The 25,642-nt window shown below is 35.6% G+C and overlaps 1 protein-coding gene across 4 annotated transcripts in view; it reads right to left on the bottom strand.

Annotated features, from left to right (window-relative positions):
* LOC136041096 (histone deacetylase 8-like) overlaps positions 1-25,642 on the bottom strand; it is a 71,428-nt gene that overhangs the window by 26,510 nt on the left and 19,276 nt on the right. For 3 of the 4 annotated variants that reach the window (XM_065725668.1, XM_065725652.1, XM_065725660.1), the window contains exons 2-5: positions 24,489-24,708; positions 11,362-11,503; positions 4,824-4,930; positions 1,457-1,649 (exon numbers count right to left, since the gene is read on the bottom strand). In XM_065725668.1, the coding sequence (XP_065581740.1) occupies positions 1,457-1,649; positions 4,824-4,930; positions 11,362-11,503; positions 24,489-24,708 (662 nt within the window). Of the gene's footprint in view, positions 1-1,456; positions 1,650-4,823; positions 4,931-11,361; positions 11,504-24,488; positions 24,733-25,642 lie in introns of all 4 variants that reach the window. The other variant, XM_065725676.1, reaches the window with a different exon arrangement.

Here is a 25,642-nt window from a genome sequence, read left to right as displayed (position 1 = left end):
ATATTCAAAACAGTTTGGTTCTCGTAAGCATCTGAATTGTGCGTTTGCTCATCGCCTACTGAAGAGTATCCGTAGTAATGCTGAGAATTTAGAAAATCCTGTATATTTGTGTAGTGTACATAAACTAGCAGCATTCAATTCTGTGGTCCAATAAAAACCATTTTTGACTTTGTTTATTTTGGAATTACACCCCATATTGTTGCGTTGCTTTCATATTGGTATTACATAAATAAAAACAGTTTTTTTAACTGGAAGTAAGAAGCGACATTAACACTTAAAACGAAAAGAAATTATTCCGTATATGAAAGGGACTGTCCCCTCTTCGACGTCCTGCTCTTTACGCTAAAGTTTTTTATTGCTTTAAAAAGTAGAGTCGTGAGAAATTCGTTAGCGCGCGTAAGTCGTTACGCGCCATATTAGTTACGCGCCATTGTAGTTGTGTCCCTATGTCCCACCTGTGAATATATATATATATATATATATATATATATATATATATATATATATATATATATATATATATATATATATATATATGTTTTTAACTACGTAAAACTTGCGAATATACAACATTCTTTGCTGTCCCATTGTCTGTGCATATAAATAGATTGTCAGGTTTGCCAATTCTTGAACATGCAACATATAATGGTCCACGGGAAAACAATCCGTATTCAGATCTATACCTCATGATTCTAATGATTGCCCGGTCGTCATTTGTATCCCGGTGTCCCGGTCTGTATATACATTCGTTTTTTTAGTTTTGTTTTTCTGCTTTATTTTTCATTTTTTTCCTTTTTTGTTTTTTTTTGTTTTTTTTATTTTTTTTTTATTTTTTTTTTATTTTTTTTTATTTTTTAGTTTTTTTAGCTTTTTTAGTTTTTTTTTATTAGTTTTTAGTTTTTTTTTCTTTTTAGTTTTTTTGTAGTTTTTACCTTTTTTTTTATTTTTTTTATTTTTTTTTTACTTATGTCCTGGTCGTCATTTATACTCCCTGTGTCCCGGTCGTCATTTGTGTCCCGGTGCTTTGTTGATGGTGATTGCTAATCGAACATTCCTTGTGTCCCGGTCGCTTTCTCTTTGAGTGTCGTCATTTATATTCCCTACGGACAATTTTATTTTTGGAAGAGCGAAATTAGAATCCCACCAGAAATTAGGAAAACACTGTAAATAATAACAAGAAACACATATCAGATTGGAAAGTTGTAACTTTATTTAAAACTATAACAAGAAACTGTGAAAAAATGTAAACAATTTTACATTAAAAAACCATTCAAAATTTTTGAATTTAGCCTCTTATCTCCCCATGCGAACCCTTTCTTGAAAAGAGTTGTAACCGGTATCAATGCCAAATTTTACTTCAACTAGACTGCATTTTAGCAGAAGAAGTCTATTAAACGAATCAATTTATTTCAGATTGTGTGTCAACCAACGAAAAAATGAAAAAAGTTGGTATTACCTTTTGAAAACAGAGACGAAAGTCCCATTTGAAGCCCCTTCTTTCAGAGGAATGTTTACACAAAATCCTTTTCCTTTGCCACAACCAATTGAAGAAATTGCTCCTGTTCCCGGAAAGTACCCTTGACTCAAATGATGCACTGAATAAGTTAATACTGTCGGAGTAAACGAAAAAGCATTCTCAACACCATCGCCTGAAAAGAAGTAATCACAGTGGTGAGGGTTGTGAAAAGGCTGATTCAACAAAAGACAGGAATAATACAACATTTAATTTCTCTCATCATCCGTAAAATCGACTGCTTTCCACTTAACCAAATTTCTTGGTCACCAATCACCATTGAACTATCCTGAGAAATATGGATCACGTATCCAAGATCCATGGATAATAGATAATCATCAATAATTCCATCTTTAGCAAATAAAAAAAAAAAAACATGTTATTAATAATTGTGCTAATTTGAATTTAGAAATGCTTCCACCGTTACAAAAAGATAATATCGCTTTGAGCAATGCTTGAAAACGTCACATTAAAGTAATCTTTTCTTTTTGGCAAAGGAGTGAGTATGTATTTTAATGTAAGTGAATAGAAAAGTCAAACCAAGCATTAAAAAAAAAAAGAAGGAAAAAGCAGTTTTAGTGTCCCAAATAACTAAGTGAGCCATGAATAGGTAGTTGATAATAAACTTGCTAAATAGCCTCATTGTCCACTTTCAAAGACAACCATGTATCTAAAGTGACCATAAAACTAGGAATGTTTTTTTTTCATCCCTAAGAGTCATCCGATTAAAATCTTGATAGAGCCATTTTGCCTAGCATAGCTGAAAAGCTCAGTGGCTACGTCTTTGATGATAACATAACCCCCAACAGCCCCTGTGAAAGTCATGAAATTTGTCCATTGTTTACGCATAGTATTTGTTAATGGGAAGTATAAGGACAATTACGGAGAGAAGGGTGAATTTTCTGCAAGGGCTAATTTCCACAAGGATAATTTACGGTGGGAGGGAAGTTCCAGGGAGCGAGCTTTCCTAGGGAGATTTAGCACTGGGGGAATTTGCCAGAATTCCTATCTGAAATTCTTTTTATTTGTCTTACCTTATTTTGGCCAGCTCGATTTTACATGTAGAGATATTAAAAGAAATTGTCCAGGGAAAATATTTACCGGATGAGAATTATCTAGAGTATATTTGCGTTGGAGGGGGGGGGGGATTTTCCGAGGAAGAAATTATCCATAGGGGAGTTTTCCACAGGATAAATTTTCCAGAGGGAACTGTACGGGAGCACCTTCCTACTAGGGGGCGGGGGATTCTGGCATGATTTAAAAAAAAAAACAGAAACGGAAAAGTTTTTCTAATGAAAGTGGGCTAAGAAAAAAAATTCAGCCAGATTTTCCGCGAGAAATTTTCTAAGGGTAATTTTAAGCTAGGATGGAATTGTCTGGGAGGAATATTCCTAGTTGGCAGTTTCTGGAGATGAACTTTCCAGAGGAAATTTTACAGAGGGGGGAGGAGTTTGCCAAAATTAATGTGCAAATTTTGTTTGAATTTGTGAGCCAAATTCAAGCCTGCGTTAGTTGAAAAATATTCCGAAAATAAAAAAAAACTTCTTAAACTGAAAGTAGGGAGCCGTATTAAAACTTAAAACGAACAAAAATTATTCCATATAGTAAAGGGGCTTTTCCCTCTCCGACACCTAGCTATTTATGCAAAACTTTGACTCTTTGTCACTACTCTACTTTTTAAAGTGTTAGAATTATAACGTTAAGAGCAAGATGTTGAGGAGCGGACAGCTCCTTTCATAAGCGGATTAACTTATATTCGTTTTAAGTTCTAAGGTTGGTCTTTATTTTCAGTTATGAAAAAATCTTCTTTTTTTATTTAATATTGGAAAAGAGTGGCCTTAAAAACAATAGAATGATGCAATATTTACTGAATAGAGATCAAGAATGACCAGGCGACATCAAGGGAAGGGCAATTTAGAAGTATGGGTTAAAGTAAAATCAAGACGAACAAAAATAACGAGCTAGAAGTATATTCTAAGAGAGTCCACATTTTTTTTTTTGCTGCGACATCTTTGATTTATTTATTTTTCCTCAAAGCTGATCGTATCCAACCAGCGGTCCTGAGATTTTGGTGGAAGGCTCATTCGAAAAGAAGTTGAAAGTTCTGATAACCTTTAGTTTGACTCTTTACCACAATTCTGCTTTTTAAAACAATTAAAAGCTTTAGCATAAAGAGCAAGGGATTGCGGAGGGGACAACCCATTTCATATACGGAGTAATTTCTGTTCTTTTTAAGTTTTAATGTCGCTCCTTACTTTCAGTTAGAAAAACTAGTTTTTTTATGTAATTTTATTCATAGAGGCATCATAGAACGTGGACAAACGTTTTTAGAATAAATTTTGATTCAAAGAGATATCTTTACCATTCAAAGGCAGATTCTACTATTTTAATCAAATAAATAGGTGAGTGTTTAAAAACAATTCATACACTACAAATTTGTCGCAATCCAAATAACGAGTATCAATATCCAAAAAATTTTAACTGACAATGAGGGCAATTTCACATTAAATGTAGTTCCACCTTTTTTCTTGGAAGACATTTATAAGTTTCAGTTTTAGAAAAGGAAAGGACTAAAATAGAAGTTGCATTTACAAAGTTTCATCATTGAAGTTCATTCTTAGCACTAGAATGTTTCTAGTCAACTCCACGAATAAACTGCCGTCTTCAAAGTTTGTTAAAATTAAGAACTTCCTATAGACGGCGAGCTCTGAATTAAACAGAATTCATTAGCAAGTCCTTGCAACAGTAAAGAGTGTTTTAAAGTTTTATTGCGCTTTATAACAGAAAATCCAAAACTTCATACCAATTTAATTTGCATATCATTATATAAGTAAAACCAACGAGCGCTTTTGAGTGTAGATTATTCCAACTTTGTAAATCTTCAAGACCAGTTTTGGGGTCTCTCTCTCTCTACATATATATGTATATATATATATATATATATATATATATATATGTATATATATATATGTATATATATATATATATATATATATATATATATATATATATATATATATATAATATATATATATATATATATATATATATATATATATATATATATATATATATATATATTTATATATTTATATATATATATATATACATATATATATATATATATATATATATATATATATATATATATATATATATATATATATATATATATATATATATATATATATATATATATATATATATATATATATATATATATATATATATATATATATATATATATAATTATTTATATGGTATGTTTTGTTTATTATTCACTTCCCCTTCATTTAACTGAAGTACTTACCATGATGAACGTCAAGATCAATGTAAAGTACCCTTTCAAATTTCTTCTTCAGCTCAGTGATTCCTAGGACAACATCATTTACATAGCAGAAACCGGATGCCTCGTCTCTTAAAATAAAAAAAAAAATCCATATATCAATAAATAGTTAGCGCAATCTACCAGTGTCAATTTCGTATATTTCGCGATTTCCAACTCGATATCATACGGCAAAGTATTTACAGAACAAAATTAAAAACTTTAGAAGTTGCTGAAAGCTTTACAAGAAAGATTTCATGTCGACTTAATTACCAGCAAAGTTTTTTTTTCAAAAATTAAATAGAGAAATTAAAACTTAAGAGTGAGCATAAACTATCCTATATAAGGTACTAACCTAAAAGCAAACAAGAAATAGTATGAAAAGATATGAACACAAGTTACTATGAATAAGCGTGGTGTTACCATCCCATACCCCCCTCCCAAAAAAGTGTATAATTTGGGCTTTAATGACAACTATATACTTTACTTCAATTGAAAGTTTGTTTAACCAACTGAATTTTTAATACACACGAAACAAAATATATTTAAAAGGGAGAAAACAGTGATAAAATAAGGGTCTTTTTTATGAGATATACATTTGTTAAAAAAGAAAACAAACACTGTTCGCCACTCGCCTGCCAAGAAAGGTAATAAGCTCGGAAGGGCAAGCGAGGTAAAATTTATCATAATTAGTTCTATACCGTTGCATTTCCTTTCGCGGGAAACTTATTAATATATTGAGTTTTTTCCTTTTTTTAAATCTCGTTTTTAGTAGCATTTACGTTCCATGTGAAAAAACAAGAGCTAAGAGCTCATATGGCACTTGTGACGAGGCAAGCAGAGCTAAGAGCCAAGAGATCATATGGTATGAGCTCTAACAAAATTCTATGAATCAATAGATTGATTTAAAAGGAAAATAAGAGGCTTAATGCCGGTCAGGATTTAAAATAAGAGCTGAGTCACGATGTCCTTCTAAATATCAAAATTCATTAAGATCCGATCCCCCACTAGTATGTTATAAATACCTAATTTTTTCTAATTCTTCCTCTCCCTTTAGCTCCCCAGATGGTCGAATCTGGGAAAACGACTTTATCAAGTAAATTTGTGCAGCTCCCTCACACACCTACCAATTTTCATCATCCTAGCACGTCCAGAAGCACCAAACTCACCAAATCACTGGAACCCTCCCCCCAACTCCCCCAAAGAGAGCGAATCCAGTACGGTTCCGTCAATCACGTATCAAGGACATTTGCTTATTCTAGCAACCAAGCTTCATCCCGATTCCTCCACTCCAAGTGTTGGTTTCCCCCTCCAACTCCCCCAGTGTCAAAAGATCTGGTCGGGACTTGAAATAAGAGCTCTGAGACATGAATTCCTTCTAAATATCAAATTTCATTAAGATCCGATTACCTATTCGTAACATAAAAATACCCCAATTTTCACGTTTTCCAAGAATTCCGGTTTCCCCCTCCAACTCCCCCCAATGTCACAAGATGTGGTCGGAATTTAAAATTAGAGCTTTAAAGCAAAAGATCCTTCTAAACATCAAATCTGGTCACACTTTCGTAAGTTACAAATACCTCAATTTTCAAAATTACCCCCCCCCCCCAAATCCACCAAAGAGAGCAGATCCGGTTATGTCAGTCACGTATCTTAGACAGGTTTTTATTCTTCCCATCCAGTTTCATCTTGATCTCACCGCTTTAAGTATTTTCTAAGATTTCCGGTTTCGACCAACTTCCCCCCCCCCCAATTACGCTGGATCAAGTTGAGATTTAAAATAAGAGATCTGAGTTACGAGGTCCTTCTAAATATGAAGTTTCATGAAGATCCGATCAGTCATTCGTAAGTTGAAAATACATAATTTTTTCCAAATTTTCAGAATTAACCCCCCCCCCCCAATAGAGTGGATTCGTTCCAATTATGTAAATCACGTAGCAAAGACTTCTGCTTATTTTTCCCAACAAGTTTCATCCCGATCCCTCCAATCTAAGCGTTTTCCATCATTTTAGGTTCCCTCACCCAAAACTCCCCCAATGTCACCAGATCCGATCGGGACTTAAAATAAGAGCTTTGAGAAACGATATCCTTCTAAATATCAAATTTCATTAAGATCCGATCGCTCGTTCGTAAGTTAAAAATACCTCATTTTTTCTATTTTTTCCGAATTAACCCCCCCCCCCCAACTACCCCAAAGACAGTGGATCCGTTCTGGTTATGTCAATCATGTATCTAGGACTTGTGCTTATTTTTCCCACCAAGTTTCATCCCGATCTCTCCACTCTAAGTGTTTTTCAAGTTTTAGGTTTCCCCCTCCCAACTCCCCCCCCCCAATGTCACCAGATCTGGTCGGGATTTAAAATAAGAGCAATGAGACACGATATCCTTCTAAAAATCAAATTTCATTGAGATCCGATCACCCGTTCGTAAGTTAAAAATACCTCTTTTTTTCTCATTTTTCAGAATTACCCCCCCCCCCCCAACTACCCCAAAGAGAGTAAATCCGTTCCAGTTATGCCAATCATGTATCTAGGACTTGTACTTATTTTTCCCACCAAGTTTCATCCCCATCCCTCCACTCTAAGTGTTTTCCGAGATTTTAAGTTTCACCTCCCAACTCCCCCCCCCCCAATGTCACCAGATCCGGTCGGGATTTAAAATAACAGCTCTGAGACACGATATCCTTCCAAACATCAAATTTCATTAAGATCTGATCACCGGTTCGTATGTTAAAAATACTTCAATTTTTCTATTTTTTCCGAATTAACCGCCCCCCCCCCAGATGGTCAAATCGGGAAAACGACTATTTCTAATTTAATCTGGTCCGGTTCCTGATACACCTGCAAAATTTCATCGTCCTAGTATACCTGGAAGTGCCTAAAGTAGCAAAACCGGGACCGACAGACCGACAGAATTTGCGATTGCTATATGTCACTTGGTTAATACCATGTGCCATAAAAATGAATCTAGGAAAACTCTTAGCCTGTAACTTACACCGTTAAAAAAAATATACTAATTTCACTAGATTCATGGTTTCAGATCTATCATTCATCGAGCCAGATTAATGGTAACCTAACATGTGTATATTGGATTCAGATCAAAAGGTTTTGCTGGAAATAGGGTGGGGGCATTTAATAGGATTATTTCTCTGTTTAAATTACATGGAAAGATCTATCTCACCAAAGATTGCAAATATATTTAAAGCTCAAATTTATCAAAGAATCAGGGTTACAAGAAACATTAAATGCTAACTTAAGACAGGTTGATATCCCTTTCTGGTAGATACTCTCTTTAAATTGCTTATATTTTAAGGTTTTTCCTTCTTTATCTGTTGGGAAAGAATGAAAAACTCCATTTCAAATACCAAGGTGGCATTCAACTACATAAAACATTTCCTAAAGTCAGGGTCTGGGAAACATTTCCCAACTACAGCCTATCTTATAATGAATCTTCATTCAATTTTTCTTCAATAATTACTTTACCAGTAAAAATGGGGACGAAGGGAGGAGGGGAATTATCCACCAGACTGGGACTTCAGCTTTGGGTAAACGACCATTTTTGTACGATATTTGACCTCCACGACTTATATTTCCAGTGATCATAAAGTTCTTAACGAATTGTAAGTAAGGAGCGATGCGGCTCGATGTTAACCAGAACTCTAATCTTGAGTCTAATCGAGTCTTGATAACAATAGATACATAAAAAAAAAAATCAATTTTGGATGCTTGTTCAAAATTTTTAAGAGAAAAAATATAATATGGAACATATATCACCAAGGGAAAATCAAAATAAAACACCTTTCATGAGGAAAAAAATCGACATACATTGACCCTGTTTGAAAATTCTAGTATAGTCAATTGATTCAAAAAACTAAAAACATATTGAGCCTCCTGTTTCAGAGACAGTAATGCCGTACGGTAGTGCATTCGTTTTTAAAGGTGCAAGTAGTCCTATGAAATAACGGTTAACATTCATCTATTTTAGTCAAAAAGTCTGTCCCGTAACTAAGTGGTGTTCTCAGCCAATTTGTGATGAAAAACAGCGATTCAAACCAAAAGAAGCTATTGTATGAAAATTCTGAGATAGTTAAATTGATTTACAATTATCGAAAATCTATGCCGTATTGAGCCTCGGGTTTCAGAGACATTAATGCCGTACGGTTGCGCATTCGCTTTTAAAAGGTGTAGGTAGCCCTACAAAATAAACGACTAACATAGACACTTATTTTAGCCAAAAAGACTGTCCCACAGCAACGCAGCGATCTCAGCCATTTTGTGGTGCAAAGCAACAATTCTAGCCAAAAGAAGTCGAAAAACCTATTGTGTGAAAATTTTGGGATAGTTCATTGACTTAGAATTACCGAAAATCAATACACATACTGACCCTCGGGTTTCAGAGACATCAATACCGTACGGTGGCGCTTTCATTTTCAAAGGATGTAGGTAGTCCTACAAAATAAAAGGCTAACATAGACACTTATTTTATCCGAAAAGACTGTCCCATAGCAAAGCGGCGTTTTCAGCCATTTTGTGGTTGAAAACAACAATTCTAGCCAATAGAAGTCCAAAAAGCAAACGTGTGAAAATTCTGGGATAATTAATTGATTTATAATCATCGATAACGTAAACACGTATTGAGCCTCGGGTTTCAGAGACAGTCATGCCGTACGGTAGAGCATTCGTTTTGAAAGCTGCAGGTAGTCCTAAAAAATAAACGGTTAATATAGACATTTATTTTAATAAAAAAGATTCTCCCACAGCACACATACATCCGTGACCGTAAGAAAAAAATCATTTTTTTTATTTTTGCTTATAGGAGCTTTGTAAAACGTGAAGTAAAGAGTATATAAACCTTTACGTCTAATAACACCCCTCCCCCTTTGGAATTGGTTGGTAAGATCCCCACCTATCTTTAATTCATGGTTCTTTTTGCTTATATTCTATTCCTTATAAGCTTTTTTCACGTTTTCTTTTTTTCTATTTTTGACTTTGAATTGTTTTTTCCTGTGTTTCAATAATACTTGTAAATTTGTTTTTATTAATAAAATTTGTATGTACAATAAATTTTATATCTTTTAAAATTGTTGATCCAGGTCAAAACTTCAATAGATAATCGTTTACGCAATTGAATCATCTTGTAGCCCATGTACATTGGTATGCCGAATAACTTTTTTACGTTTGTAATAGTGCTTCAGCATTAATAAAATGAAAAATGTTCGTTCAAGAATATAATTAGTATGTTTGCTTCTTTAATATAAGTGTAAAATTCTGCGGAGTGAAGCAGAAAAGAAAGACTTTTGATCATGTATGAAGGTGTACCATATTCTACCCATAATGACAGTCTCACTTTTATTTCATTTCTGATAGCACTGTTGGGATTGAATGCTAGGAGGCCTTGAGGAATTTCTCATTAGGGTCCGGTGTCTTGAAGGTTCCCCATAAGAGGGCCCTGAAAGTTTTTAAAGACTCTCTATTAGGTAGCGTTTGCATCTTGAATAACGAATCCTGTAGGTTTTCTCTGGCCCTCGTATGTTTTTATACGCTCTCGATTATGTAACAAGCAAAAGTAATTATTCCCTATGACGTAATATGCACCTGCGTCTTAAAGAAGTTTAAAAAATTGTCCAGATCGAGGTTTGAAGGGATAGGGCCCCGCTTTAAACAAGACCCCCTCACTACTGTAGCAAAGTAGCAATGCTACTTCTCCATATCTGCATCTCTGCATTAACATATATTGTGCATACACCATTATACGTATTTCAGTGCTCGAATATTTAATCATCTTGGTGTTACTAATAGAACTTAGAGTAAATCATAATTAGGAAAGTTCTAATAGCAATTAACTTCTAATGACTCCGTTGCTATTGAACTGACCAAAACACTGACTGTTTTGATGATTATTCACAATATTGTAAACTAGTGGCAAAACATGGGAGAGGAGTGGGCATATCCCCCCAACATTCCCCTCTATATTTTGAAAAGTACCTTGTTCTTACTTTCATTGAAAATACCTTCTTTTTACTATTTTCATTGCAGAACTTAAACTTCCTTTACTGTTTGTCATTTCTTTTACTGTTCCTGTGGTTTTTAATTCAATATTAATTTTCTTCTTTAATCAAAATATAACTGATACATTATTGGTGATAAAGAACATCTACGCGGCATTTTTTCCTGAAATGTTGGCTAGAAATTTAGCAAATCCTGGCGGTTGTTAACACAACCATTCGGGTCAGCGCTGTAGACCAAGCCACCACACTTAATTTGAATAAAGAGGCATTTTTCTATTTTGTACCATTTTAAAAATTAGAAATTAAACTGGATCGGGACCGTTGGTGCAGTTTATTCTAATAAACTCCAATAAAAGTCCAGGCTACGCTGGTTATACAGTCATCTACAGAAATACTAAACTTGCAGAAAAAACGGCAAGAGGGGGGTGGTCCTCTTTAGGATCGCGACAAGTCTCAAAAGGTGAGCGTGTAGACGAATAAGCATAACAAAAGAACTAAACTAAAACTGAAATTTACCTTTGAGCATGATGCCACCCTCCACACCAGTTTATAACTGTATCATATGTTTGACTAGTTAGCAGTTTTGCAGCAGAAATTGTTCCACCAGCAATAATTTTTACGAAACTCTGTAAATCTTTAATTTTGGGGCAGTCAAACCCTAAAAAAAAGCAAAAAAAAGATGAGAGGCCAGAAGCAAGATGGGGAAAATCAAAAGATTCAAAGAATAAAAAGAATCAGACAGCCAGACTTTTTTTTAACACTTTTCTCTGGAGTTGATCTCTCTGGATTAAGGTTGGATGCTTTTTTGAGCAAGAGTAAAGTATACTTTTCGGATGCAAGAAAGAGGGGCAAATTTGTCGTTTTTTCTAAATTCTCAATTAGAAACAAAAGAGGCATTTTTCAATGAAAATGTTCCCAAAAAAAGGAAGTTCTCAAAATCTATAGGAGGGGATTTTGGGAGACATATGCCGCAAACTTTACAAATTACCATGATTGCTTTTCTAAGTTTTATTTCAGTTTCGAGTAACTTGAACTCTATACAATTGTGGTGCTTCTATGCATAATCCAACAATGATTTCAACAAGGGAATCACAACTTTTCAAAGACGAATGATTTATCTTATTTTTTTAATATTTTCAGCACTACTGAAGAAGTAATTCTCACATTAAAATGCCATGAAATAAGCACAGCGAAACATTCTAAAGCGTGCACATTTTATCAATTTATAAAAACTTAGCAGTATTTTAAAAACAATTATAAACTGAAGTACTCAATGAAATGGCAGCTAATACTCTTCATCAAATTTTTTTTTCTTTTTTTAGAACTAAACAGCAAACAATAGCCTGGTCTTAGATGCTGGCTTGCATTTGTTATAGAGTGTATTAAAACTAAAAGCAAATTCAATAAAGCAGGTAGAGACTACACGGCTTTTAATTGAGCGGTATCCTTACATAATAGAAGGTCAAAAAGTATTAAAACAATAAAGATATTCTTCAAAGATTGGGAATCGCAATCCGTAAATAAAACAATTGCAATTACCAACTTATTAATTTGTTACATGGTACATCTTCCGTCCTCGACAAATGGTAGATACACCATTCTGATATCCAGGACACGGTTTCTTCCGATTTACCTCTGTATATCCCCCAGGTCAAAATTTGTGGTCTAACGGGCCCCCTAGCAGCCCCTGAAATATTTCAACTTGATCCCCCACGCTATTCCTGAGATAATGCAGATACGCAATTTTGATAACCTCGGTATATATGGTTTCTTTCGGTCTACATTGTTGCTTCATCTATAATACATTCTAGTCCAACAGGGGCTGCTAGTGACAAAAATTTCGAATGGACAAGAAATAAACGGGGAGGTCATAATAAATAGAATAGATAGATAAATAGAAGACTGGAAAGTCAAAATTCTATGTCCACTTGCCCACCCCCCAGAAAAACTCCCTGAAGGTTCCAACTTCATTCCCCGAGCAGTTCTCCTTAAATTACAGATTGACCTGACAACACATTGTCATGTGTTGATTGAGATTCGATAACCTGACAACACAGCGTCTTTTTATTTACCTTACTCCTTGACCGTAAATAGATTGTCGGGTCCACTGAGGCTTATAGTCCAGATACGTTTCGTTGGATCAAAGGAAAATCAACTTTAGGACCCCAGACTCAGCCACTAACTCCCTTCCTCAATTTAAAACTTGAGGTTCCCTTCACCTCAGTAACACTACTTGTCACAACTTGATAACCAAAGCCATTCAAGAAATAAGGCTAACAAGCTATTTTGATAATCTTGAGTCATATTGCGTCTTTTGATTATTCATTCATAGTAATATATTTTATCTTTATGTTTGAAGTGATTATTCTTTTAATTCTGTTCGTTTTAAGTTCCAAATATCATGTGACTTCATTTCTGTTCGTCTTTGGTTTTGATATGGTTCTTTACTTGTCTCTTAAGTCGGACAACCTTTTTTGGGGTCTCATTTATTCTTTAACAGTAATTTCCGGTCGCTTTGAGCATGAATCATTACAGGAACTTATTTCTCCTGGTCTTAAGTGAAATTAAATATATAAAAAACAAGCTTTCTGAAATGAAAGTAAGGAGCGACATTAAAACTTAAAACGAACAGAAATTACTCCGTATATGAAACGGGCTTTTCCTCCTCGACACCCTGCTCTTTACGCTAAAGTTTTTTTATTGTTTTAAAAAGTAGAGTCGCAAGAAAGAATCAAACTTTAGCGCAAGGAGCGGGGTGTCGAGGAGGAAAAGCCCCTTTCATATACGGAGTAATTTCTGTTCGTTTTAAGTTTTAATGTCGCTCCTTACTTTCATTTCAGAAAACTTGTTTTTTTATATTTAATTTCTGAAAGTTTTTGAATTAATGCATGTCTGATTTTGGCTCTGCGTACATAAATTATTAAAATAAAATTTGCATATTAATTCTTTTTTTGGCTAAATAGCATTCTCTTAGTTTTGATCAGACGATTTTGAGAAATAAGGGCTGGGGAAGGAGGCCTAGTTACCCTCAAATTTTTTGGTTACTTAAAAAGGCAACTAGATCTTTTAATTTTTAACGAACGTTTTTATTAGTAAAAAATATACGTAACTTAAGAATTAACTTACGTAACAAACTTTTATATTCTTATATTTTTGATTATATATACGAGGGGGTTGGTCCCCTCGTTAATACCTCGCTCTTCATACTAAATCTTGTTTTGTCCCAATTCTTTAAGAATGACCCCTGAATCAGAAAGGCCGTAGAATAAATAGTTGAAATTACTTAAAAAAATTTTAGCATAAAGAGCGAAGTATTTATCTCCTCCTAAATACCTCGCTCTTTATGCTAAAGTATTTTTAGAACCCCTCATATGCGTAATAATCTCTGTTCGTTTTAAGTTTTAATACTTCTCCTTACTTTCAATTGAAAAACTTTTTCATGTTTATATTTTCATTGTTGTTTTTTTTTAATAGTAATGCTAGAAAATCCTGCGACCTTTTCATTGAATTTCTCTTCCCCTATGAAATATTCCTCCAAGGAAAGATCCTCCCATATAGCCCCCTCCCCTGAACCCCACACCCAAACCAAAAAAATCCCCCTGATAACGTCGGTACACTTCCCAGTAACCATTACTGTATGTAAACATTGGTCAAACTTTATAACTTGTAGCTCCTCCCCCAGGGACTGTGGGGGGTAAGTCATCCCCAAAGACAGAGTTATTATGGTTTTCGACTATGCGGAACAAAATGGCTATCTCAAAATTTTGATCCGTTGACTTTGGTAAAAAATGAGCGTGGGAGGGGGCCTAGCTGCCCTTCAATTTTTTGGTCACTTAAAAAGGGCACTAGAACTTTTCATTTCCGTTAGAATGAGCCCTCTTGCAACACTCTAGGACCACTTGGTCGATACGATGACCCCTGGAAAAAAAAAAACAAACAAACAAATAAATACGCACCCGTGATTTGTCTTCAGGCAAAAAATACGAAATTCCACATTTTTGTAGATTGGACCTTGAAATTTTTTCTATAGGGTTCTCTGATACGCTGAATGCGATGGTGTGATTTTCGTTAAGATCCTATTACTTTTAGGGGGTGATACTCCCTATTTTCCAAAATAAGGCAAATTTTCTCAGGCTCGTAGCTTTTGATGACAAAGACTAAATTTGATGAAACTTATATATTTAAAATCAGCATAAAAATCCGATTCTTTTGATATATCTTTTAGCATCGAAATTCCGTTTTTTAGAGTTTCGTTTACTATTGAGCCGGGTCGCTCCTTGCTACAGTTCGTTACCACGAACTGTTTGATAAGAATCTCTAATTTTCTTTGAAAAAGTTCCTTTCGGATATTTTTTTTGTAATTAAAATCCGTTCGTTCTTATTGCCAGACCTTTGGTTTGGTTAATCTAATGTATATTTCTCCATTTTTTTTTTTTTAATTCTGGCGTTAACATTAAAATATCCGATTCTAATTAAATAGTTCTACTCAATGTATTTTGATTTATTTCTACATCCCCCTCAGTATTTCCAGAAAGCTTCAACTACATACCAATAGCCGTTCCTTGGATATTTCAGATACGCCCTTTTGCAAGGTGAAATGCACATAGGGTCTTTCGATGGGATATTCTTTTTTACCTGCAGCTGCTCCTAAGGTAATGCAGATATACCCTCTCTTGATAACATGGATGCACATAGTGTCTTTTGATTTTGTTTAACATCACCCTGAGCATTCCCTGACGGTTCAATCAATGTTCAACATGCCTTGAAAGTTACAATTTAATGCTCTCAGGCGTTCCTGCGATATTGCTGATGCGTCGTTTTGACAATCAGCACGCATATATTGTATTTTGATTTTGTTCAACATCCCCAAACATTCCCTGAAAATAATCACAAGTAAACGTTGTGCAGTCACAGTCAGAGCTTGTCTAAGTCAGAAGTAGTCACTGTTCCAGTCATAACCAGTTGCATTTGTAGTCGCAGTAGTAGTAGTAGTAATAGTGGCCCTGAAAGTTCCAAGTTAAAACCTTTTCCCCTTCCTAAGATATTGCAGATAATAAATTAATGATAACTTGGATGCAGACGGTTAATTTTGATTTAGCTAAACATACCCTTTAATCCCTGAAATTGCACATCAATACCCTAAGCCTTTTCGGACATGCTCAAGATCAAAGGTTCCCCCTTTCCCAAATATAAATCTTACATGTTAAAAATGGGAAAAACTGGATAATTTACAATCTTTGCCCCCTGGGGAAGTAGGGGGCATGGCATTCCCGGAGTTATATCTATTAGACCTTGTGACTATTTTGAGTAAAATGACTTTTTAAGATTTCTAACAGTGTAGAGGAGAGCATCGAAAAGGGACAGACGAAAGGGGATTTCCTCTTTTTTTTTTTAACTTACCTCACAACGTGATTTTGAAGTTCTGACTCAACAACCTCAGCCATTGCTTGGATACTGTTATAGCAATCTTTTGACAGTCCTCCTGCATATAGTGTATTTTCATCATGTTTGACACCCCTCTCGACATTTTCTGAAGGTTTTACCTTAATATCCTTACCCTTTTTGGACACTCAAGACCAAACATGCCTGTTTCCCTGATAACCAACCTTATACAAAAACAATGAGCAACTTATATAATGTAAATCACTTGCCCCAGTGGTTTCGGGGGGTTTCGTCATCCCTGGAAGCATAGTTACTTGACTTTTCGACTATTTTGAACTAGATAGCTATTCTAAAATTTTGAACAGATGTCTTTGGGGAGATTGCAGCTAAAAAGGGCATTGTACATATTGTAAAAAGTGATATTGCAGATGCACCTTTTTGATAAATGGATTTTTTTTAGAGAGAGAGAGAGAATTTATTTATAAGAACACAAAAAATACAAGAAACCAAAAATTTGCCAAAAAGCCTTATCACTTGTGCGCCCATTCTCGAAACCACAAAACAAATTGAATATCAATGGATTCCTCTAAAAAGCCAAAAAAAAAAATGAAACAAAATCAAGCAAAAAAAGTCACCACTTGAAACCCTGTACTACACTAACCTAATATAATAAAACTTTTATGCACTATTTTCCTACTTTATCTATATATATATAAAGAAAAAAAATCATAAATCATAAATAACAAAACAATGGTCCCTAAACAACCCACGAAAAGTCGGCCTATCAGTCTCTTGAACTATTTCATAAGGAAGGGACTTCCATGTAAAAGGAAGAACATGGCGAATCGAAAATGCAGACCCTGCAGACCTTTTAATCGGTTTTCTAATCGCTGACGAATTCCTTGTCTCATATTCAGGCTCATCTGTTTCAAACACACGAACCAAACATTCAGGTCCATTCCTATGCAATATATCAAAGATAAATAGAGCCTTATAAAAATTAAAAAGACCTGAAACTGATAAAATATTAATTTTTTTATAACTATCTCTAACTGATATAAGATTATCACAATTAACAAGAACCCGAATCGCCGAACTTCGGAGAGCACGTAATGACTTCAAATGTGTTTGAAAAGTAGATGACCAAACCGAATAACAATGAATCAAATAAGGGTGGACAATAGAAAAGCATATCAATCTAAGTATATAAACTGGGAAAAAATATTTCAACTTCCTCAGAATCCCTTTGAGCAATTTTAGATGATATACATCGTATGTACTTTGAGACACTGAGTCTCATCTAATATTACTTCAAGATATTTCACAGACGGTACGCGCACAATACGGTAAGAACCGAAATTTAACTCCTTTAACCAAGGATAATAATTGGGCGATCTAGAAAAAATTACCCAATGAGATTTCTTTTAATTTATCTTTAGGTGATTAACCCTCATCCACTTTTTCTATCTTTGACATACAACCTCTTGTCATAGTTAATAATTCACTTTCTGTTCTTGCTGCCACCGTAAGACATGTATCATCCACAAACAGCAATAAAGCTTGATTAGAGTTCCGTTGTCTTTGGGCCCTTCCAACATCAGTATACAACCCATCAAGTGCTAAATATAGGTCATTTTCATATATTTCAAACAATAGTGGTCCCAAGGGGAATCCCTGTGGGACTCTACATCTTACCTTATAATCTATTGATGTACCTCCAAATTCACAAAAAAGGACTCGATCATTAAGATAAGAGGCAAAAAGTCACAGAGCATTCCCGGGAATACCTCCATTTTCTAGTTTCTTCAATAGGATCAGTTGGTCACAAGCATCAAACGCCTTTAATATGTCTAGAAACACTGAGCCAACTTTAAGTTTATTATCAAGGCCATCATTTGCTGTTGTAGTAAGGAAGTAGATAGCATCCTCAGTAGAATAACCTCTACGAAAACCAAACTGATTTAAAATAGAATTCAATTCTTACTGAAGAAACTATCCACTCTCACAAATATTAATTTTTCCATCACTCTTGAAAAGGTTGCCATTAGAGAATCGGTCTATAGTTATTAAAATTGTTTGGGTCACCCTGTTTAAATAATGGTACAATTTTTGCTCTTTTAAAGGCATTTGGGAATGAACCTTCTTTAAAACAAACATTGAACAGATCAACAAAATTTTGCACAAAAAATGGCAAAATCAATTTCACTATCCTCAAAGATATATAATCAGGTCCTACAGCACTGCTCTTCATTGAAGCCACCATGTCAATCATTTCTTGATCAGTAACCTTTGTAAGCCAAATGCTCATATTACATGAAGGGCCCAGAAACTGTTCAAAAGTTCCATCCTCAGGATAAACTTCAATCGAATTCTTTATTTTACAACCTTCATTAGAACAAGAGCTAAGAGCTCATATAACACTTGTGACGAGGTCGGAAGAGCCAAAAGCTCATATGGTATGAGCTCTAGCAAAATTCTAAGAATCAATAGATTGTTTTAAAAGGAAAATCAAAGGCTTAATGGCGGTCGGAATTTAAAACAAGAGCTCTGAGTCACGAGGTTCTTCTAAATATCAAAATTCATTAAGATCCGATCGCCCACTCGTAAGTTCAAAATACCTCAATTTTTCTAATTTTTCCTCGGGGAAAACAGCTTTATCAAGTCAATTTCTGCAGCTTCTTGACACGCCTACCAATTTTCATCGTCCTAGCACGTCCAGAAGCGCTAAACTTGCCAAAGCACTGAACCCCATCACCTAACTCCCCAAAAGAGAGCGGATCCAGTCCGGTTACATCAATTATGTATCTACGACATTTATAAGCGTTTTCTAAGATTTCCGGTTTCCCCTTCTAACTCCCCCCAATATCAGCAGGTCTGGTCGGGATTTGAAAGAAGAGCTCTGATACATGAGTTCCTTCTAATGATCAAATTTCATTAAGATGCGGTCACCCATTCTTAAGTTAAAAATACCTCAATTTTTCAAATTTTTCCAAATTAACAGCCCCCAGCTCCCCCAAAGACAACGGATCCATACCAATTATATCAATCTTGTATCTGTAACTTGTGCTTATTCCTCCCATCACGTTTCATCCCGATCTCTCCACTCTAAGCGTTTTCCAAGATTTCCGGTTTCCAAGATTTCTGCTTCCCCCCTCCAACCCTCTATGCCCCTAGATCCAATTCGAATTGAAAATAGAGCATCTGAGACATAAGATTCTTTTATATATCAAGTTTCATTAATATTACCCATTCGAAAGATACCTCAATTTTCAGGTTTTCCAAGAATTCTGGTTTCCCCCTCAAACTCCCTTCAACGTCACCGGATCTGGTCGGGATTTAAAATGAGAGTTCTAAAGCACAAGATCCTTCTAGATATCAAATTTCATTAAGAGCTGACCACCTGTTCATAAGTTACGAATACCACATTTTTTCTAATTTTTCCCAATTGCTCCCCCCACAACTCCACCAATGAGAGGGGATCCAGTCCAGTTATATCAATCACGTATCTAAGACTTATGATTATTTTTACCACCAAGTTTCATCCCGATCCCTCCAGTCTAAGCGTTTTCCAAGATTTTATGGTCCCCCACCCAACTCCCCCAAATGTAATCGGATCCGGTCGGGATTTAAAATAAGAGCTCTGAGACGCGATATCCTTCCAAACATCAAGTTTCATTAAGATCCGATCACTCCTTCGTAAGTTAAAAGTGTCTCATTTTTTCTAATTTTTTAGAATTAACCCTCCCCCCCAGCTCCCCCAAAGAGAGTGGATCCGTTCCAGTTATGTCAATCACGTATCTAGGACTTAGGCTTATTTTTCCCACCAAGTTTCATCCCGATCCATCGGCTCAAAGCGTTTTCCAAGATTTTAAATCCCCCCCCTCAATTCCTCCAAATGTCACCGGATCCGCTCGGGATTTAAAATAAGAGCTCTGAAACACGATATCCTTCCAAACATCAAATTTCATTAAGATCCGATCACTCATTCGTAAGTTAAAAGTATCTCATTTTTTCTATTTTTCAGAATTAACCCTCCCCCCCACCTCCTCCAAACAGAGCAGATACATTCCAGTTATGTCAATCACGTATCTAGGAATTGTGATTATTTTTCCTACCAGGTTTGATCCTGATCCCAATACTCTAAGCGTTTTCACCGTCCTAGCTTACCTGGAAGTGCCTAAAGTAGCAAAACCGGGACAGACAGACAAACCGACAGAATTTGCGATCGCTATATGTCACTTGGTTAATACCAAGTGCCATAAATGGGAGCCATTCCTTCGGCAAGTTGACCTGGGTCATCCAGCTGAATTAAATATGGTGTTTTAGTAGCATTATTTCCAATGACTGACTTAATTATCATCAAGGTCTTTGCTGGATTATCCTGACAATTTTTAAATTCCTTAAAATAATATTCCCTTTTAGCCTTCCATGGGATTTTCTTTAAAGTAATGGTAAATTTAAAGTAATTATTTAAAGGAATTTAAATTGTATCTTTTGCTTTATGTAAACATGCCCCTCAACATCCCCTGGAGTTCTGCATTGATACAGATATTCTTTTAGAACACAGTCAGAATCCAACATTCCCCCTTTTTCTAACAATAAGTCCTGCAGTTAAAACAGGGAAAATTATATAATCTAAAATTCTTGCTCTGTTGGCTTTGGGTGGCATTGCAACCCCAAGGATTTCTAAATGAGGGGGAAAGGAATCTAAAAAGAGGTAGGAGGGAGGCTTGTAGCCCTCGAATCACTTTTAACATCCCCCTCAACATTCCCAGTAAATTGCAACTTAACATCCCCAACTGCTCCATAGATATTTCCGATACACCTTTTTGACAACCAATATGCTCATAATATGCTTTGATTGTGTTCGGTTTTCCTTTTCAAAGTTGTGGAGGGTTATGACATCCTCATAGGCATACTTATTTGATGTTCAGACTATTTTGAACAAGATAGCTATTTCAATATTTTGATCAAACACTCTTATACAGAGGGCACCTAAAGAGGACACGATGAGGGGATTGGCCTTCTACCGCTTTAAAACATCCCCCTAAACATGTCCTGGAGGTTTTAACTTAACACCCTCAGACATTCTTAAGATATTACAGATACGTCTTTTTGCAGAGCGCATTTTGATATAGTTTAATATGCACCTCAACATTTTCCAAAGTTTCATGTTAATACCTTTAGCCTTTTCAGATACACACAGAATAAAAACTTTCTCACTTTTCCAAATGATAGATCCTGCATGCAAACAATGGATAAATTGTAGGCTATAATTTACAATCCTTGCCCCGGGGCTGTGAGAGGCATGGTATTCCTGGAGGCATAGCTATTAAACATTTTGACAAGTTTAGCAAAATGACAATTACAAAATTTCAACCATTGTTGAGGAGAGGGGGCGTATGGAAAGTACGAAGAGGGGGATGGGTGCCCTCCAACCTCACTTCAATATCTTCTCAACATACCTTGAAAGTTTCAACCCAATGCTCTCAACCGTTTCCTTAGATCTTCTGATATTTCCTTTACACAACCAGCGAAGACAAAGTGTTTTGATTTGTGTTTGGCCAACCTTTCATAATGTCCTTGAAGTTTCCCTTTACAGGGCTCGGAATATTACTTGCTTATTAGAGAGGACTTGCCGACCTGCCAAAGGACTTTTAGGGGTGAAAAAAGGAACCAATAGGGACCAAGTGGGAAGAATTTTCATTGCCGTCCATGCTCAAAATATTCCTTTGTCCAAAAATCAGAAACTATCCCAAAGTCCCCCAAAGAATCGTCATATTCATGAGCCTCAAAAGGAACTCATTTTCCCTGGAGACCAGTTTTCTTTGTTTTACCATTTTCTTTTTGTTCTAATTTTCAGTTATGTTCACTTAAAATAAAAGAATAAAAAGCAACTTCAAGACTAGAAACAAGTAAAAACAATCCTAAAGACTTCGGCTTGCAAGATAACTCATTCACCTCTTCAACTTCTTTGAGAGAATGGTGAACTTGCTTATCAGGTCCGATTTCCTCTTTGGTATATACTTTTCAGCCTACTCTTTTTCATCCTTCCTTTTCTTCGTCTTCTCACATTTTCATGGCACCCTCTGGTAGGGGATTGGCCAAAGCGATGTCCACGGAATCGCTTAAAGCCACTGCTCTTTGTAAGCAACCGGTGGCTTCTTTCAAGAGGGCATCAACAATTGCTCATTTTTTTTTTCAGATAACTACTTCTTCTTGCAATGATTCCTCAAGTCTATCTAGCTTTTTTTTGCTAGATATGTCAACTAGGATCAGCTTCCTTTTTTTTCTCTTGGTCTTGGACGCTTCGTTCAGCAGCTTGTTCTTTTGCCTTGCTCTCCACATAGTCTTGGTATTTGACCAAGCCGACCAAGCAAAAGTCAACAATTCTTTGGGAATAAGAAACCTTATGGGTTTGCCTCCATATGTGCGAAATCCGTCGATCACATACCGCTTTGCATTCAAACTATTTCTGAAATGGAGGCTCTGTCCGACGGAAGAAGCGTTCCTGAAAGTGAAAAACCCCTCTCTCCGACAGCACAGCTGTGCGATAATGTCAAAAAATCTTTTACAAGCTTCAAGAAAAGTATGTACTTTTTCCCACCAAAAGTATCCGTCACAGAGAAGATTTGATATCAGGAATGGTTGACACCTGATAACTTTGGTTCTACTGAGCTCTCGGATTGCAGCAATATCCATTCACTTCAAACATTGTCAACACCTACTCCAAATGAGGTCTCTCGAGCAAGCACGACTATGTTTGATAGGTTTCTACTCTTTTCCTTTTTGTGGGATCCAGGCAACTAAGCGCTTAGAGAAGGCTGTTAGAAGAGATGGGGCACTTTTTGATCAAGTGTTTGGGAGCTGCTTTAAAATGCCTACACGTTCTTCAACGAAACTCGTTTCTTTCTGCTAAGGTGAGTTTCTGAACATCTAGCACAAGCTCAACCTGATCATATTGTTATATGTTTAATAACAAGATGAATAATGAGGGTAGGGCGACATCCCTAGATGCTAGGCTTGAGCACGTTTATATATTTATTTTTAATTGTTGTGATTTTGTGACGGTGGGAGATGGTGTGGTCTTGGATTTGAATTTCGAGGACGAAGTGGTAAGTAAAAATGACACAAATTGGATTTCTTGTTTTTTTTTTTTAAGAAGAGACTCTTTATTTGGTATTTATATTTGTTTTAACTCCTATGTAGCGGGTCATGGAGCCTTGTAGATTTTGTCCATTTATTTTGATGTTAATAAACTGAACTGAACCTACAATAGTATTCTGTAAATAGCTGTCCAAGTTCTCAAGAAAAATGGTAGAAATTTCATCAACAGACATGGGATGTCAGGGTTCAGAAGTGTTGCCAAAACAGTGAGAAGCAAGTCTTTCCGCTTGGCATGAAGAGCGTGCATAAGGGTTTCTTTCTTCTGAATAGCTGCTACAAATTTCATAAAAAGTTCAAATATACGAAATCAAGTTCTGAAGACGTATCTTTCTTTTTTAGGTAGCTTACAATCTTGAGGTACTTTGGTGACGATGCGACATTCTTCAAGTGTTTTTTCGATGGCAAGTAATGCAAAACATACTGCAAGAGTGCCGGCTGCTGATCAACCGCATGAAGAACAGCAGAACTCAACGTCTGTCTCCTTGTTAGGATGTTCCGTATGGAACTATAATATGGCAAGCCTTTTTCTGGCATTCTCTCAAAACATAATTTTTATTTGTTTATGTTGCAAAATGTATTTTTCACTATATTCACTTCTTCAATGCACATTTGAGAAAAGCAAATAATCTAAAAGAAAATGAACATTTTATTATGCCGAAAAGAGGCAAACTTTCTGAGCTTATCGTTAAGGGTTGTGATTTTCTTCTTTTTACTCTCTTTTTGGGTGGTTCAGCCTTATAAAATTTTTTCAAAATTTTGTGGAGGTCCCTTGCCCTCCTTCTAAGCGAAGACTAAGTTCCAGGGGGGGGGGCTTAATTGGGCCAGGGAAAGAAAAATGTACCTTTGAAGAGTTACTCCGGGATCTGTTTACTAACACCCCTAAATGTTCAAAAATCTAGATAAAAGTATCTACAAACACACTTCATTGGAAGCTCCAGACCTCTACCTTTTGAAAAAATACTTAATCCCTCCTCCCGTAGGTTTGGACTGTATATACTTATGAGAAAGCAATTTTAATTCCTTAGCTTTTTAAAAGTTGCAAAGCACGGCATCATGACAAATAATAATACCAAGAATTAATAAGCATATCTTACCAAGTCCATATTCAGCTGAGTCCTCGGGTAAGTCATCATCATCAGAATCTAAATCACTTTCCGCATTAGCAATTGTTGAATCATCAGCAGATTTCAAATGAGATATATAAGACTCAGAGTGAAACGTTCTGAGATCATGCTGATTAGCTTGTTTGGGTGAGATACATGTCATCTTCTTATGTAGATCATAGGAAGCTATTAGACTGTGAACCATTGAAGCCTATAAAGATTAACAGCTTCATCTCTAAAAGTGAAAAAAGTAATTCAAACAGAAGATATGTTTTTGATGAAAATATTAATTTAGCTCTGTGTCATGTTCCTCATTTTTAGATGTCAAAACTTGTAAGAAGACAACATTTCGGCCAAACCAGTAGCATCCTCAAGCATACCATAAGAGAATGGGATAATGATTGCATCAGCTCCTTAGAAATATTCCACTATTTTAGATCAATGCAGTTTTGCAAAATAAACAATACATCTTACGTTTTGTTTAAATCTTGAAAAAAAAATTTCAGTCATCTATTTTTATCTTTTATCATAAAAACAAACTCTGAAATCATGTTAAACTAAAAGAGAGCAGCTCTTACTAAGTCAAAGAAAGTTGACACAGAGGAACTTATAGTCGAATTCTTTTTCCAAACCTTCTAAAAAATAAAAATCATGACAATTTTTATCTTTCAAAGTAACAACTTTTAAGAGGATTGAAAAAATCTCAATGAAAAACTAATCATATGCAGCCCAGTACCGCTGCCTAAGTAAAGACTAAAGTGGGCACAATGTAAATTTTTTTCTGACCAAGGCACTTCGTATAGAAGGAGTTGTCACCGACACTTCGAAAGGAGCTCAATCAAATGGAAGTTGAAAGTGCTATTGTTCTTTTTAAGAGTCAAAAGGGATTGGAGGGCAACGAACCCCCTTCCCCACGCTCATTATTTCCCCAAACACATCCAATCGAAATTCCGAGTTAGCCCTTTTGTTCAGCATAATTAAAAGGCCCAATAATTATGTCTTTGGGGATGTCGAATCCCCCCCTGAGCCCTAATGGTAGACTATAAGTTAAGCTTGTTACCAATTGTTAAAATATAAGGTCTTTATGGAATGGGTGGTCAAACAAACCGCGGAGAAGGCTGATTTGATTGGAATTCGGAAGCTCT

Source organism: Artemia franciscana, chromosome 2 (assembly GCF_032884065.1).
Source record: "Artemia franciscana chromosome 2, ASM3288406v1, whole genome shotgun sequence".
NCBI lineage: Eukaryota > Metazoa > Arthropoda > Branchiopoda > Anostraca > Artemiidae > Artemia > Artemia franciscana.
The sequence above is the reverse complement of the archived record's forward strand: the minus strand, read 5'-3'. Positions and strand labels throughout refer to the sequence as shown.